The sequence below is a fragment of the Cornus florida genome, unplaced genomic scaffold (genome assembly GCF_030987335.1).
Source record: "Cornus florida cultivar Cherokee Brave unplaced genomic scaffold, ASM3098733v1 CherokeeBrave_3.0.0_Hap2_Chr01, whole genome shotgun sequence".
In the NCBI taxonomy this organism is placed as follows: Eukaryota; Viridiplantae; Streptophyta; class Magnoliopsida; order Cornales; family Cornaceae; genus Cornus; species Cornus florida.
In genome coordinates this window covers 94,508,624-94,525,664 of record NW_026775571.1, presented here as the reverse complement: position 1 = coordinate 94,525,664, position 17,041 = coordinate 94,508,624, and the positions used below count along the sequence as shown (strand labels likewise).

Here is a 17,041-nt window from a genome sequence, read left to right as displayed (position 1 = left end):
GCCAATCCAGCTTCTAATAAATATGTAAAATTGACAGAACTATAGATAAATGAGGTATTATGTCACAAAACATTATCGATTGATCGTCTAATTTTATTTAAACTTTCACCATCCTAACCAAAACTTAGGAGAGAAAATCATCCAAACATGTATGGTGTCCTGTTTTTGTTGCTAATTCCATTTCTTGATCTCACTCGATTCTGCACTTCCACTGACACCATATCCCTAAACCAATCTATCAGAGACAACCATGGAGACAAATTAGTCTCTAGCGGAGAATTCTTCACGCTTGGGTTCTTCAGTCCCGGCAATTCCAACAAACGATACATCGGAATTTGGTACAATAAAGTTCAAGAACAAACTATTGTTTGGGTTGCAAATAGAGAGAATCCGATCAATGACACCTCCGGAGTTCTCTCCATTGATAAAACTGGAAACCTGGTTATACATAATGGAAATGATAGCTTCCCCCTCTGGTCGACGAATGTCTCGGTGGCAGCTCCTGCCAGCACTTGTTCAGCTCAACTTTTGGATTCAGGGAATTTGGTTTTGCTTCAGGGCGACGATGGCAAAGCATGGCAAGGCTTTGATTATCCAACAGATACTATGCTTCCTTCCATGAAAATCGGGATGAACCGGAGGACAGGTCTGAACCGGTTCCTAACAGCCTGGAAGTCACCTGATGACCCGGGAATTGGAGAGTGTTCTTACAAGATGGACCTTAGTGGGTCCCCACAAATGTTCTTGTCCAAGGGTTCTGTTCGATTATGGCGAACCGGTCCATGGAATGGGTTTAAATGGAGTGGTGTTCCGAAGATGCCATCTAATTTCATCTTTAATTTCAGTTTTATTGACAATCATGATGAGGTCTACGCCCTTCACACTTTACTTAATACCTCAATTTTCTCAAGATTGGTCGTGAACGAGTCCGGTATTGTGCAAAGGCTTACGTGGTTCGAGGGAGACTGTAGATGGGTCGAGTTCTGGTCGGCACCCAAGGATCGGTGCGATTCTTATGATACATGTGGTTCATATGGTAATTGTAACCTAAGTGACGACGAGAAGTTCAAATGTACATGCTTACCTGGTTTTGAGCCCAAGGTGGCACTTGATTGGTCCTTGAGGGATGCGTCAGGCGGGTGCGTGAGGAAGCGCGAGGGACAAGTTTGTGGAAATGGAGAGGGGTTTGTGCCGATGACACATTCTAGCATTCCCTACACATCGGTGACACGTGTGAATATGAGTTTGAGCTTGAAAGAGTGCAAGGAGGTGTGCTTAAAGAATTGTTCTTGTACTGGTTACACGAGTGCAAACATAAGCGGAGGTGGGAGTGGGTGTGTCACTTGGCATGGTGAATTGATGGATACAAGAGTGTTTTCAAATGGGGGTCAAGATATATACATTCGAGTTGATGCAGTTGAATTAGGTATGCAATCAATCTTTCCATGCTCATATTATTTGCTATTCTTCAATTAAGATAAGGTTAAAATAATAAAAATCCACTTATACTATCTTAAAACAATCATATAAACCTTCACATTTGAAAAAAAAAAAAAAACCTACTTAAAAATTTCATTAATTTTAAAAAATCTATCATATCACCCCATTCCATTTATTTAGATATTGGACTTGATTTGGGGGTTTAAAAAGGCAGGGGTTACAAGGGCATCCTTGTCATATATTATTTTAAAAGTTGGCATATGATAGGCATGTGTTAGTGTCCGGTTACCATTTGACGGCAAACAAAAGGTTGAGGGTGATATGATAGATTTTTAAAAAGTAATGAAGTTTTTAGATATTTTTCTTAGTACATAGGATTATAAGGTTATATGACTAATTGTGAATAGTATAAGAGGGATTTATGATTTTAAATATGGAAGTCAATTTTGTCATTTCATATGTCAGTTAACAATTTGTTAGTATAAGAGGTTATCTGACTGTTTTAGAATAGTAATAGTTGATTTTAAATGAATTGGAACCTATTTCTAATTAAATTGAACTTAAAATTCATTAGTATGTTTGCACCATGATCAAGTAGTTAGAGTTTATTTATTTATTATTATTTAAAATAAATAAAATTCTTTTGTAATATCAACAGGGATAGTTTCTGTATAAAATCCCTAATGATTTCTTCTTTGCAGCTCAATATTCCAAGTCAAAAGGCAATCATGGCAAGAAGTTGAATGTGGCCATTATGGTAGTGTCAGTCGCTGTAGTATCATTTCTCATAATCTTCTTGGCATATTGGTTTGTAATGAAGAAGAGTAAAGGTAAACAGATTATTCTTCTTTGCAGCTCGGTACTGTGTAAAACGCAACAAACATACCATCAAGAGCTACAACCCATTGTTACTTTCTCACTTTCCAAAATAAAAAGTCCAATGTTCAAGACAATTAAGGGCCAATGCCTATGTGTGACTTTCTTGGCAGTACAAAATAAAATAAAATATACTTGAGCCACTTGATTGTGTTTTTGACCGATTTGGCAACGAAAACATGAAACAGAAATCGTTGCTTAATAGGCCCCAGATCGTTTCATAGCTGGATCACTCAGTCCCTTCATTACGAATATTGAGCCTGATATATTTACTGTATAATTCATTGACAGGAAAAAGGGGAATGGGAAACTTGTCATTTAGCGAAAATGAGCTTGTTGAAAGTGAAACAAGTACAGATTTACCATTCTTTGATCTGAGCACCATTGTAGCTGCCACAGACAATTTCTCTTCTGCTAACAGGCTTGGACAAGGTGGTTTTGGCACAGTTTATAAGGTACATAATAGTTGTCTCAAAATTGCGTAGCTAGCTTCATCCAATTGTGTTTGAAGTAAAGCAAATTTAACTTTATGTTCAAGGTACGATTGGCTTCAATAGGCTGAGAGTAAACTTGTACAAAATTGCCATTATCAGAAAATTAATTTAATCAATTTCAGGGCCGGCTACATAATGGACAAGAAATAGCTGTGAAAAGACTATCAAAAAATTCGGGGCAAGGGATAAAGGAATTTAAGAATGAAGTTATGCTGATTGCGAAACTCCAGCACAGGAATCTCGTTAAACTTGTAGGATGCTGCATTCAACAAGAGGAGAAAATGTTAATCTATGAATACTTGCCAAACAAAAGCTTGGACTCGTTTATCTTTGGTACATATGTGTTTTTTCTACAACTTTCATTTGGCTCATCTTTTAGGATGCTACATTCAACAAGAGGAGAAAATGTTAATCTATATATATATGTACTTTTCAGAGTTTTTTACACATTAATTTGGCAATTTATGATGAATGATTTGACAATTTTTAATTTCATGGAATCAGATGAAGCTAAAAGGTCATCAATGGGCTGGGAAAAACTGTTTGATATCATTTTAGGAATTGCTCGAGGAATGTTATATCTTCATCAAGATTCAAGATTACGAATTATCCACAGGGATCTAAAAGCCAGCAATGTTTTACTAGATGCTGCAATGAACCCAAAAATATCAGATTTTGGAATGGCTAGAATTTTTGGAGGGGACCAAATTGAAGCAAATACCAATAGAGTGGTTGGAACATAGTAAGTAGTACATGCATTTATGTGATGAAGAGGAAGATTTACAGAATAAAACATAAGTAAAATTTTCATATGTTATGTCTGCAGTGGTTATATGTCACCCGAGTATGCAATGGAAGGATTATTTTCAATAAAATCTGATGTTTTCAGTTTTGGGGTCGTAGTATTAGAGATCATTTGTGGCAGGAAGAACAGCAGTTATAATCAAGAGAACTTTCAGAATCTAATTGGACATGTAAGTAAAATGCAAGTCATAGATTTTAGATAATAACATACAATATTGTTGCTTAATTGTTGGCCTTCAGATTTTGTTTTGAACTGTTTCAGGTTTGGGACCTTTGGGGAAAAGGAGAATCCTTGGACATAGCTGATTCATCGTTAGGTGAGTCATATCAAACTCATCAAGTTCTAAGATGCATTCACATTGCGCTTTTGTGTGTGCAAGAACACGCCACTGATCGGCCAACCATGTCAGCAGTTGTTGTTATGTTGTGCAATGAAACTTCTCTTCCTCTACCTAGACAGCCTGCATTTATTTCTAGAAGACCCAATAATGGTCCAGACTCATCATCGGCTGATGTTGGAGCTTGTTCCATAAATGATATTACAGATACTATGGTTGAGGGTCGCTGAAAGCTTCAACTTTCACGTATTGTACCTTAGTCTGCCATTACTAGTAGTACCATACATGCTGACTAACATTATATTTCCCTATGACTTTTGGACGTTAGCTCAATATCTCGAAATGTTGTGTTGTGGTATTATTTTGTTTATTAGTAACAATTTCATACAAGCATTTAGTGTATATTTTCACAGCTGACTAGCCTCATACAAGCTAAAGTAAATTCCTGCAATTAGGGGTGGAACTAGGGTGGGCCTTATAACCCGAGCAACCCATGTCTTGCCTGAAAGGGATTTGGGTAAAGATTTTACTAACCCGATCAACCCTAGTAATTTGAAACAAGAAAAAATTATAACATATATATTTTTATGACATTATTCATACAACATATTGTTGGGCTCCTAAAAACTGTGGTCCTTTCCAAATGCGCAAAGGAGCATGAATGTCGGGCTTTCCAGGAACTATTGTCGTTCTAAAGTGAATATCCGAACAATTATCCAGTAGGAGATTGCAAGAATCAGACGATTGTATGAAGGACTGGAATTACCACATTCGGAGGTTCTTTTTGCCTTGGAAAAGAACTTCTGGACTGATCTATGGCTAGTGGAAAGGAAAATGGTATTGAAAGTGCAGGACTTCAAAGTAAGGCGTTAGAAAGTAAGAAAAATAACTGCAGGACTTAAATTAAACATATTGAAGGTGCATTACATGAATATAAAGATACATGAATGTAAAGAAATTGAAGTGCTGTTGGGCTGTGTGATTTGAACAGGATTTTCAAACTAACTCTAAGTGCTTTATTTATAGAGCTTTCCGTGCATGCAACAACTTGATATGGCAACTCCAACGATTTTCACGTGGCCAGAATTTGGACTGCCAAGTGCCCCATGATCTCTTGGTAGTTGTAACTTCTTCCTTCCATCTTCTCCCTCCTCTGTCGCAAACTTCAGCCATGTTCTCTTTTAGTCTTCTATGAACTTGTGTTGTAGATAGTTTTAAAGTGAATTCCCACTTGTCCTCTTTATCAATTGACAGATGTTCCGCGTCTCTGTTCTTCTTCCTCATGTTGTCGACTTCTTTCCTTAATTTCAGACATGATTTTATCAGCTTTAGCCTTGTCATCCATGATCCTTGATAAATTCCCTCGGTTAGTGGTTGTTCCCCTATGAAATTCCACCACTTTCAACCGATATATTCTTGTTTGGCCAAGTGTCCCATGATTTCTAGTAATCTTCCCCTTTTGTAGAACCTTCCTTTCATGGCGTCGTGGTCTCTGATTTTCATTAACTTCCTTATCGTGGGTAATATTTCATATATATATAATTATATATAATTGCCCACGTCTGGTAACTTCCCTTCCTTCAGACTTTCCTGTTTGGTCTTGGCTTTTATGGCGTCATGGCCCTAGGATTTTAGGATTTCTTCAACGTGGGTTGTATTTCAGTGTATATATATATATCCAGAAATATACATGCCTTTCTAAACCGTTACCCACTTCCCTCTTCTTCAGCAAACACAGTTGACTTAATGAAATAAATGTTGAAGCCTCATAAAAATAGGAGAGAATTCAGACCCACGTTCTCCTTCTTTTGACTTGGTCAACTTCAGTGCTAAGAAGCCTCGGACTTTGCCTCGTGCCAATATCGAGCACTTTCCCAGTTGTTAGCGAGACCATTGCTGATTTCTGGACCCCACGTTTTGATGAACGTACATTAAGAGCTAGAGGAGATGGAGAAGCTAAAGAAGTACTTCAATCTTCCCGGCCTGAAACTATATGATAATTCAAGTTTGGAAAGAAAACGACAATTGAAAGCTTGGAAGGCACATTTGTGGTTTTGTGCAAGTCTTGAACAAAAGCAAGACAAAGGAAAAGGAAGAAAGAGAAAAGGAAAAAGGGGCGACCGACCCTTCGTGGAAGGACAAGCAATGTTTGGCCAGATGGAGGCAAATTATGTAGCCTAGAAAAGATGCTTAGGTAACATTTATAGGATAACAATGTGCAGTGATAATTAATCTATTTCTATATATATATATATATAGTTAGAGATGCATTAGGAACAAGTGCTAAATTTAGTGGAAAAGTTTGGGTTAGTAGGGCATATGTTGGTAGTTGAGCTAAATTTAGCAGAAAGATGGTGATATGTCAAGGGAGTTTTGTTCCTGATTCTATATGTATGTAGGGTTGGCACCAGTTCTTATTTTATGAGAAAGAGATTAACATGAGAAAAAGGAGTAGAGATAAAAAGATCATTATTATTGAATTCAAGAACAGGAAAGAGTGAGTGTTTGTGGGGCTCATTTGATTGGGGTATCTAACTTTTGATTTATTTATCTGTTTGGGTGTGTTAGTGGAAGCCAGAGGCCTGCTCATTGTTCATACTTATAGGATTTCCATTATTTGAAGTGCCCTTTTTTTTCGTCATCCTATAAGCTAGATATTCACACACATTTCATTTTTTATGAAAACTTAAACCATCGATCTTTTACTTTATATTCACGAAGTATCATTGGAATGTAGTCCTAAAAGAGCTAGAATTTCTTGTATGTATATGACCAATATTGTTTGAAGTTTGAACCATGAGACATGGAATGTACATATTAAGCAGCAGCTGTTACTAAAAGAAAGAAAAAACAAAATACACATTGAGCAGCAGCCATAAGAAAAGATAAATAAAAACCAATCCCTTTCTCAATATCTTAATTTAAAAGATAACTATAAAATAATAATAATAATAATAAAAATAAAATAAAATTATGAGTATTGCAATCTCATTCGTAATTTACAATGTCACAAATTTTTTTTTTTTTTTTTTGTTATCTGATAAATGATAAATTGTATAATAAAGAATCAAAAGAATGAACAGGGGGGATTAAGGCTCACAAAACAGCAGAAAGCAGGCGAAAAAAAAAATAAAGCCTTGAGCCCAAACAAAAGAAGGCCCAATAAGGATACATCAAAGCCCAACCAAAGTATCTATTCCAGGAAATAGGTGCAGGAACCTTGAATGGATTCTCCTTTGACCTTGGTTGATCAGGGAACTGGCCTTAGCTTTAGCACCCAGGCATGACACGAGAGAGAAATTTTTATATGGCTCCGGACTATATAGTGACACAATTGCGTATATGGCTACAAGCGATTTGCCGATTTGATGAGTTTGGCCTAATCGTTAGAAATTATTACATGATCTCGGGACCATTCGTCCTGACCAATCACCATATGACATCAGCAAAAACTTAACTTACACATACTTGACGCACTTACTGATGTGTCATATGGTGATTGGCGGAACCACATAATAATTTTTCACTAACCGTTCTCCTTGGTGGTTCCTCATTTGGATCTAAAAAATCTGGGCCAACTCTGGGTCCATGAACTGTCACATAGAGGCCCATTTGGTAGCCAAAAATCAAACTATCAAGGAGGTTAGTTCACCACCATGGGCAGCTCGCTAGTACAAGCCCTCCTCTCCAAACGAGAGGTCGAATGTTCAAGTCTCAGGTAAAAGTGTGTGTTTATATATTTCATTACTCGAGTGGATGTTTAACCCTACAAAAACTAATTTATTTAATAAATAACCCTACAAAAACAAAATTATAGTAGTTCTTTCCTCCATTTGGTCAACAATGGTACAACTACAATTCTGTTGGAACTTTTCATTACGAAAAAATCAATATGTAAACATAAAGCGAAGATTAGGTTTAACACAGCATGAAATGCTAAAATTTTTATTATTTGAAACCTTTTTTCTGACTTTTGAGGGACTGATAGGTATTGTACCATAACTTCAAGCATGGCTATCGGTACCTATTGCTCTTGAGTATTTCATGGAATTTAATTTCCTACTTTTTCTAAAGTATATATGGTTTATAAAAAGGAAAGCAAATTGGCATTATTGATGATGTTAGTAAAGGTAAATATTATTATTATTATTATATAACGATCTTTACTTTATTACAAGACTTTGTTATTATTTAATTTATTGATTAATCAATTGTGGATTCTGCAGTTCTCTTCTACAAGAAGCTTAGTTCCACCTCAAAATGAAGGTTTTTTTATTTTTTATTTTTATTTATTTATTATTATTATTATTATTATTATTGTTTTTGCATATTTGAATCTGATGTTCTAAAGCCTTTAAGGAACCAAAGGTATCCTTCAAAGGTGATTGATGTTCCAATTCAGATTTCCCATTAGTAAGAATGGCAAAGCTACGAGGTCAGAGAGAAGTTGATGGCACTTATAAAAAAAAAAAAAAATGGTTCCTACCTGTGCAGACATTTTTTGAAAATTGCGTGTGCACTCACAGTGTGAAGTAGATGGTATTTGCAGAGAGTGGTTGGGTCCTGATTGCTTCTATCACAGCCAATTTTCTGTCCAAAATGACCTACTCACTACTCAGTGGTGAATGTTGATTATTCATCTTTTATAGATTACTTTTATAAATTACTTATCAAATTACAAATAGATATAAAATTTGTTAAAGATAGTACGAAATAATTATTTTCAATTCATTCCACGGTCTATTGCTATTGAGAGTTAAATTCATGCTTCATCACACATATACATTCCATTATCATCATATCACATCAATTACTGTTTGACTCTTAATTTATTTTGGGCGTATATGAGTCTTTCGGCTCAAGGGGTTGGATAGCTAAATCATCCTTGACACTGATCGAATCTGAAATTGATTATTGGTGAATCAGGCGACTGTTTCAGGTTTTTTGGCGCCTCAATGAAGAGGATTTTAAAAAAATAAGGACTGGAATAGATGAAGAACCAACACTATCTGTACAAGCATTCATTAATCTTAAAAAAACTTAAAAAATAATAATGGAAGGAACACTTAAGTACTGGCATTCATCTTATTTTATAAGTACAAATCTTATACTAGGGTACAAGAGTTTGATTTTAATTCTAACACCAGACTACTCCTACATATAGAAGTAAATTGTAGGGAAAATACATACATGAAAGACAACTTAGACAAGTATGAAATTCTGGGACTGGAATCCTCTGCTGTAAACGGGTCGTGAGTCCAACGGACAAAGGAACCACATTAAAAAAAAAAAAAAAATAGAAAGTAAAAAAGAAAAAGGAAAAAGGGAAAAGGGAAAATAAAATATCCTTTCTGCTGCATCCCTACCAAAAAAAAAAAACAAATAGAAAAAAAAGAAAAAGAAAACAAACTATAGAGCCTCCCTCCCTCGTCACCGTACGCCATCTCCCTCTCTCGTCACGGTGTATCTCAAAATATCATACTGTGTATTGGGTTTTTCAGGCAATAATTTGTCCCTGTGTTGCGGCTGTATTTTTAGATACTCACCATTTCTTTCTCTCTTTTCCTCTTCATAAACCCTAACTCTCTCTCTAAAAATCACACTTATTTCTGCCCAGTATATCATTATACTGGAAAAGACAAATCATTTAGAATCAACAATGCAACATATAAATTTTGTATGCTGATTTTTCCTTTTTAATTTTCACGCTATTTTGGAAAGAAAACTCGGTTCTTCCGTATAAACCTCTTTTTTGTTGTCGAGAAGGCAGATGATAAGGATAGGAAACCAAATTTTGGGTTATTCTAATCTAAATTTAATTTCCTCCCATATATCAATTTACAATGTATAATAAAATAAAGCAAATATAGATAATTGATAATCCATAAAGTAAATTAATATGTGGAATATGAATAATTTATATTTAACTAAGACAACTTTATATTATATATATGACCAACGATCATTCACAAATCATGAGGACTCCATTTAGATTCTCATTTATTTATTTATTTATTTTTATTTCAAGATATATATATATATATATATATATATATATATATATATATATATATATATATATTAGTTGTCATACGTTTATCATTGTTATGTTTCATGTAATTGTAGTGACAAAACTCATGTAACTTGAGTGTAGTGAGAATTAGAGAAATTAGGTAATTAACAATTAGCACTTGTACTTGCGAAGATTTGTCCTAATATCATAGAACTAGGGATTAAATAAAACTAAAATTGGAATTAAACTTCAGTTTGATGGCTAGTAAAACATGTGAAGAGAAAACAAAATCAAAATCTCAATCAATTGGAATTTCATTGTTTAATACCTTCCAGAATTAACATATCTTAATTCACGCTTCTGGCTTGAATTGAGTGAAGTTATTTAGTTACCCAATCGACATTAGAATGAAATTTGTAATCCCTATTCCCCTCCATTTTCTTGACAAACAAACATAGTAAAAGTATTCAGTTATAGATTAGTCTAAATTATTAAAGAACGCAACACATAACTTAAAAAAAAAAAAAAAAAACTCGTACCTTCACTAAAAATGAAGTTCCATAAATTTCTAATTGGCTCGATTATTCCCGTCAAATTCAAATATTGGAAAAGGCAAATCATTTAGAAAAAAAATTTCTAACATATAAATTTTGTATGTTGATTTTTCCTTTGTAATTTTCACGCTATTTCGGAAAGAAAACTCGGTTCTTCCATATAAACCTCTTTTTTGTTATTGAGAAGGTAGAGGAAAATGATAGGAAACCAAAATTTGGGGCAAGTCTTTTGTATAAAATGTTGTTTTATCAAAAGAGATACTTCTTCTTTTGTTCTTCTATTGGGGTAAGTCTTTTGTATAAAATGTTGTTTTATCAATTATTCAGGCATTTGTTATTGATGTTGCTTTGTACGTGTGTAGTCATCAATTTTAAAGGCTCATGAGCTTGTTGCTAGTACGCGGAAAGGTTTCTTGAAAGATGTATGGAGAATAGCTTGATGTTGTTTAAATTAAATGAAGATGAAATTTTAAAATGTAGATAGGTATGTATGATTCATTTAACTATTCATGTTTCATTTCATTTTCCGTGTTCTATTTTTTATATTTATAATTATGATGTGTTCCAGTTCTTTTTCCCTATGTCAAATGACAACCATTGGCTCATCTACGTTGTTGATATTGACAAATTAACAATTTATTACCTGGACTCCCTTGGCAACAAGATTAGAAGAAAATATGCTTACTTATTGGTAATGAGGTTTTAATGAACTTTTGATTAGAAGTTTCAATGTGTTTTTTTATGTTAGTTTTGAAGTTTCAATGTTATTAACTAACGTGTATGAATATCATTTATAATTGCAGAAGGAATTCATGGAAGTTTTATTTAACAAAAAATTCAGAAAATTCAAAAATGTTGATGTGAAAGTCCCAAAACAATCCGATGGGTATAAGTTTGTTTTTAATTTTTTTTTTTTAAAGAAAATTAACTAATTTTATTACGAATTTTTTTATTATGTTAAAATATTATTTAAAAGGTCTCAGTTTGTCATAAAATTTTTGTCCATGTTATTGAATATTAAGGATAGTTGTGGAGTATTCATGATGAGGTACATGCAACTTTTTAATGGCAAATTGGAGCTCAAGTTCGACACAGTATGTTAAAAAATTTCATATCCGTAGTGGCTTCATCTTATAAATTTCAAAATCCATATGTCTAAATGTAATTCGGTGTGGTTGCTCTTGTTTGCAGGTAGACCCAAATGAAATGAGATGCAAGCTTGGATTGGAGCTACTTTTAGATAAAGATAACAAACACATTCAAAAGTTGAGGGATATTATGCAAAAGATATGTAAATGATTTTTCAAATAAGGAAGTGTTGCAACGTGTACATTTGATTATCCATTGGTTTTATCTGGTTGACTTATAAGTTCATTTTTTTAATTTGATTGAATTAAGCAAATTAATTAGAAATACATCAAGAAATATTGTTTCCTTTGTTTATAAGTGAATTAAACAAAGTTCATCTTTTGATTGATTTGTTCCCTTTGCTTTATATTCTTCAAAGAAAAAAAAAATTATCAACCTCAAAATTAACAAAGTTAATCTTTTTATTGATTTGTTCAGTGGTGAATGCATCATATTGCATTCTTGTCTACATAAGAATGAAACTTGTTAAATATTTCATCAAACTAAAGCAGATGCCAGTATGATTAGATTTGTACACACACCATTTTTGATTAAAAGAATTGTATTTGATCTGAAGTTATGAAATTGCTTTTTGAACAAGAATTTAATTCTATATGTTATATATATAGGATAAGGATCTTCTCCAAGAAAAGAGAGATCATGCACACTCACCAACCATTGATATGACATTATTACCAGTGTTGACAATAAGATTAAAAAGGTTGAAAATAAGATTTAAGGTGTTCACAACAAGAATAAAAAGTGTTGAGAACAAGATTAAAAGTGTTAAGAATAAGATTTAAGGTGTTGAGAATAAGATTAAATGGTATTGAGAATAAGATTAAAAAGTGTTGAGTTAGAGATTAAAAGTGTTGAAATAAGATTAAAAAGTATTGATATAGAGATTAAAAAGTGTTGAGAATAAGATTAAAAAGTGTTGAGCTAAAAATTAAAAAGTGTTGAGAACATGATTAAAAGTGTTGAGAATAAGATTAAAAAGTATTAAGAATAAGATTAAAAGTTGTTGAGAACAATATTAAAAAGTATTGAGAACAAGATTAAAAAGTGTTGAGAAAAATATTAAAAAGTATTGAGCACAAGATTAAAAGTGTTGAGAAAAAGTTGTTGAGAACAACATTAAAAAGTGTTGAGAACAAGATTAAAAAGTGTTAAGAAAAAGATTAAAAAGTGTTGAGAATAAGATTAAAAGTGTAGAGAATAAGATTAAAAGTTGTTGAGAATAACATTAAAAAGTGTTGAGAACAAGATTAAAAAGTGTTGAGAAAAAGATTAAAAGTGCTGAGAATAAGATTAAAAGTGTTGAGAATAAGATTAAACAATGTTGAAAAAAAGATGAAAAAATGTTGAGTTAGTGATTAAAAAGTGTTGAGAATAAGATTAAAAGTATTGAGAATAAGATTAAAAATTGTTGAAAACAACATTAAAAAGTGTTGAGAATAAGATTTAAAAGTGTTGAGAAAAGATTAAAAGTATTGAGAATAGGATTAAAAGTTATTGAGAACAAGATTAAAAGTGTTGAAAATAAGATTTAAGATGTTGAGAACAAGATTAAAAAGTATTGAGAATAAGATTAAATGTATTGAAAATAAGATTAAAAGGTGTTGAGTTAGAGATTAAAAAGTGTTGAGAACAAGATTTAAGGTGTTGAAAATAAGATTAAAAGTGTTGAGGATAAGATTTAAGGTGTTGAGAATAAGAATTAAAAAGTTTTGAGTTAGAGATTAAAAAGTATTCAGAACAAGATTAAAAGTGTTGAGAATAAATTAAAAGTTGTTGAGAACAAAATTAAAAAGTGTTGAGAACAAAATTAAAAGTGTCGAGAACAAGATTTAAATTGTTGAGAATAAGAATTAAAAAGTTTTGAGGTAGAAATTAAAAAGTGTTAAGAACAAGATTATAAGTGTTGAGAATAAGATTAAAAGTTGTTGAGAACAAGATTAAAAAGTGTTGAGAACGAGATTAAAAGTATTGAGAACAAGATTTAAATTGTTGAGAAAAAAGATTAAAAAGTGTTGAGAACAAGATTAAAAAGTGTGAAAAATAGGATTAAAAAGTGTTGAGAACAGGATAAAAAGGTGTTGAGAATAAGATTAAAAGGTGTTGAGTTATAGATTAAAAAGTGTTGAGTTAGATATTAAAAAGTGTTGAGAATAAGATCATAAGGTGTTGAGAATAAGATTAAAAAGTGTTGAGTTAGAGATTAAAAAGTGTTGAGAAAAAGATTAAAAGTGTTGAGAATAATATTAAAAGTTGTTGAGAACAAGATTAAAAAGTGTTGAGAATAAGATTAAAAGTTATTAAGAACAATATTAAAAAGTGTTGAAAACACGATTAAAAATATTGAGAACAAGATTAAAAAGTTGTTGAGAACAAAATTAAAAGTGTTGAGAACAAGATTAAAAGTGTTGAAAATAATATTAAAAGGTTTTGAGCTAGAGATTAAAAGTTGTTGAAAAAAGATTAAAAAATGTTGAGAATAAGATTAAAAGTATTGAGAATAAAATTTAAAGTGTTGAGAATAAGATTAGAAGGTGTTGAGAATAAGATTAAATGGTGTTGAGTGAGAGATTAAAAAGTGTTGAAAAACAAGATTAAAAAGTGTTGAGAATAAGATTAAAACGTATTGAGTTAGAGATTAAAAAGTGTTAAAAAATAAGATTAAAAAGTGTTAAGAATAAGATCAATGGTGTTGAAAATAAGATTAAATTAAAGGTGTTGATAAAAAGATTAAAAAGTGTGAAGAACAAAATTAAAAAGTGTTGAGAAAAAGATTTAAAGTGTTGAGAAAAAGATTAAAAAGTGTTGAAAACAAGATCAAATGTGTTGAGAGTAATATTAGATTAAAGGTGTTGATAAAACGATTAAAAAGTGTTGAGAAGAAGATTAAATGTGTTGAGAAAAAAAGATTAAAGGTGTTGAGAAAAAAGATTAAAAAATGTTAAGAACAAGATCAAAGGTGTTGAGAAAAAAGACTAAAAAGTGTTACGAATAACATTAAAAGGTGTTGAGAATTAGATTAAAATGTGTTGAGTTAGAGATTAAAAAATGTTGAGTTAAAGATTAAAAGTGTTGAGAATAAGATTTAAGGTTTTGAGAATAAGATTATAAGTTGTTGAGAACAAAATTAAAAGGTGTTGAGGTAGAGATTAAAAAGTGTTGATAACAAAATTAAAAGGTGTTGAATAATATTAAGAGGTGTTGAGTTAGAGATTAAAAAGTGTTAAGAAAAAAGATTTAAGGTGTTGAGAATAAGATTAAAAGGTGTTGAGAATAATATTAAATGGTCTTGAGTTAGAGATTAAAAAGTGTTGAGAATAAGATTAAAAAGTGTTGAGTTATAGATTAAAAAGTGTTGAGAAAAAGATTAAAAAGTGTTGAGAATAAGATGAAAGGTGTTGAGAATAAAATTAAATTAAAGATGTTGATAAAAAAGATTAAAAAGTGTGAAGAACAAGATTAAAAAGTGTTGAGAATAAGATTTAAAGTGTTGAGAAAAAGATTAAAAAGTGTTGAGAATAAGATCAAATTTATTGAGAGTAATATTAAATTAAAGGTGTTGATAAAACGATTAAAAAATGTTGGGAACAAGATTAAATGTGTTAGAGAAAAAAAGATTAAAGATATTGAGAAAAAAGATTAAAAAATGTTGAGAACAAGATTAAAGGTGTTGAAAAAAATATTAAAAAGTGTTGAGAACAAGATTAAAATGTGTTGAGAATAAAATTAAAAAGTGTTGAGCTAGAGATTAAAAAGTGTTGAGTTAGAGATTAAAAGTGTTGAGAATAATATTTAAGGTGTTGGGAATAAGATTATAAGGTATTGAGAACAAGATTAAAAGGTGTTCAGTTAGAGATTAAAAAGTGTGGATAACAAGATTAAAAGGTATATTAGACAATTAATTGTATGTATATGGCTTTATGAATTTTAAATTTCTCACATATATTAAGACTTGCCAAAACTGCCTTGATTACTCTTTACAATGGGCAGAGATTCCATCAAAAGTAACACATTCAAATGAACTAAAAACTAAAAATTCATCACATTAAAATGTGCTTCCATACAATATCAATATTCAGTTACATCAGTTAGTTCCCATTCTATCAAAAGTAACACATTCAAATGAACTAAAAACTGAAAATTCATCACATTGAAATTTTGCAACCATTAACAGTAATGAGTGTAATACTAAGAAAATGAGGAGAACAACAGCAGGTCATCCAATAGAAGTCCAAGCACAGATTTTAATTCCAAAACGTCCAATCAATGAAGGAATGATCTCAAAAACCTGCAAATCAATACAGAAAATTAAATAAATTTTCTTAACATAAATCAGAAATACAGATTAAAAAAAAATCCTTTGAGCAAAAATAGTCATGAAGCAAAAATCTTTTATTGTTTTAGAGCTTATCCCAATGGTGAAGTTGTAGGTAAATAGATATTATATTTTTAGTATCCCTAGAATTAGAAATACAAATGTCGGTAGCAACAAGTGATCCAGTCCCATTTCAACAGTTTCAATATATGGGACACTTGCTGAAGCAATGTGATAGAATTGGTTGTTAGCATTCTTTGCCTAAGATGAAAAAAATAAAGTAAAAATTATGACAGATAATTCTTTATAAAAATGAAGAGAGAGCATTTTTATTTCACTTACCCACTGTACCATCTACTTCATCTACAAAATTATGGAGGGGTGAGCAAAGGCCTGCCAGATATAAAAACAACGCCATATATGTCTTCTCAACTACAACTTCAAGAGTTTAGATCAAAGGGTTGCATTTAAAAAAAAAACACAATAAATAAAAATAAAATATGTATTACCATCAATAAATAGCCAATTATGATTATTATAAGATAACAAAGTGTCTTAGAGAATGCATGAAACCTCTTGTTTACATGTCTATTTGTTTGTGTGTCTGTTTATTGTTTACAAAAACACACATATATAAAGAAATCTCAGACTTTCATTACACTATCCCAAGTAAAATACAACAAAGGGGTTTATGGCCTCCTTCACCTAATGGACTATTCATTTGAAAATTGGAGAAAAAAAAAAAAAGAAAAAAAGAAAAAAAAAAAGCACAAATGATAAGAACTATCTTACCATTAAAATTCAAATCATGACAGTCAAATCCTAAAACCATTAGGATACCAAAACTTTGTTTCAATTCAAAGCCCTTTCAGGTCATAATTAATAATTCAATCAAAAAATTCAATTGTGTTCTTAAATGATACGATACAATTACAATTTTTAAATGCTAGCTAAAAATTTAAATAACTTGCCTTGACTATATTGTTAGCCATAATCAAACTTTGAATTCTTTTCAGCTATAGAACCCCACTTCATCAACTACCTTTTGTTAAAGGTGTTCA

The 17,041-nt window shown here is 31.6% G+C and overlaps 1 protein-coding gene across 4 annotated transcripts; it reads left to right on the top strand.

The window, feature by feature from the left end:
- The first annotated feature begins 33 nt into the window (after positions 1-33).
- Positions 34-4,354, top strand: LOC132307158 (G-type lectin S-receptor-like serine/threonine-protein kinase At1g11410). 4 transcript variants are annotated; one of them, XM_059804851.1, is made up of 7 exons: positions 34-1,426; positions 2,142-2,270; positions 2,608-2,771; positions 2,933-3,143; positions 3,315-3,552; positions 3,700-3,784; positions 3,877-4,354. In XM_059804851.1, exons 1-7 carry the CDS (start codon positions 148-150, stop codon positions 4,180-4,182), a joined length of 2,412 nt encoding a protein of 803 aa, XP_059660834.1. In that variant the 5' UTR covers positions 34-147; the 3' UTR covers positions 4,183-4,354. The 4 variants fall into 4 exon arrangements, with proteins under 4 accessions (XP_059660834.1, XP_059660826.1, XP_059660849.1 ...); XM_059804843.1 differs by having other exon boundaries at positions 3,637-3,784; XM_059804866.1 differs by having other exon boundaries at positions 3,855-3,967.
- The last annotated feature ends 12,687 nt before the right edge of the window (positions 4,355-17,041 follow it).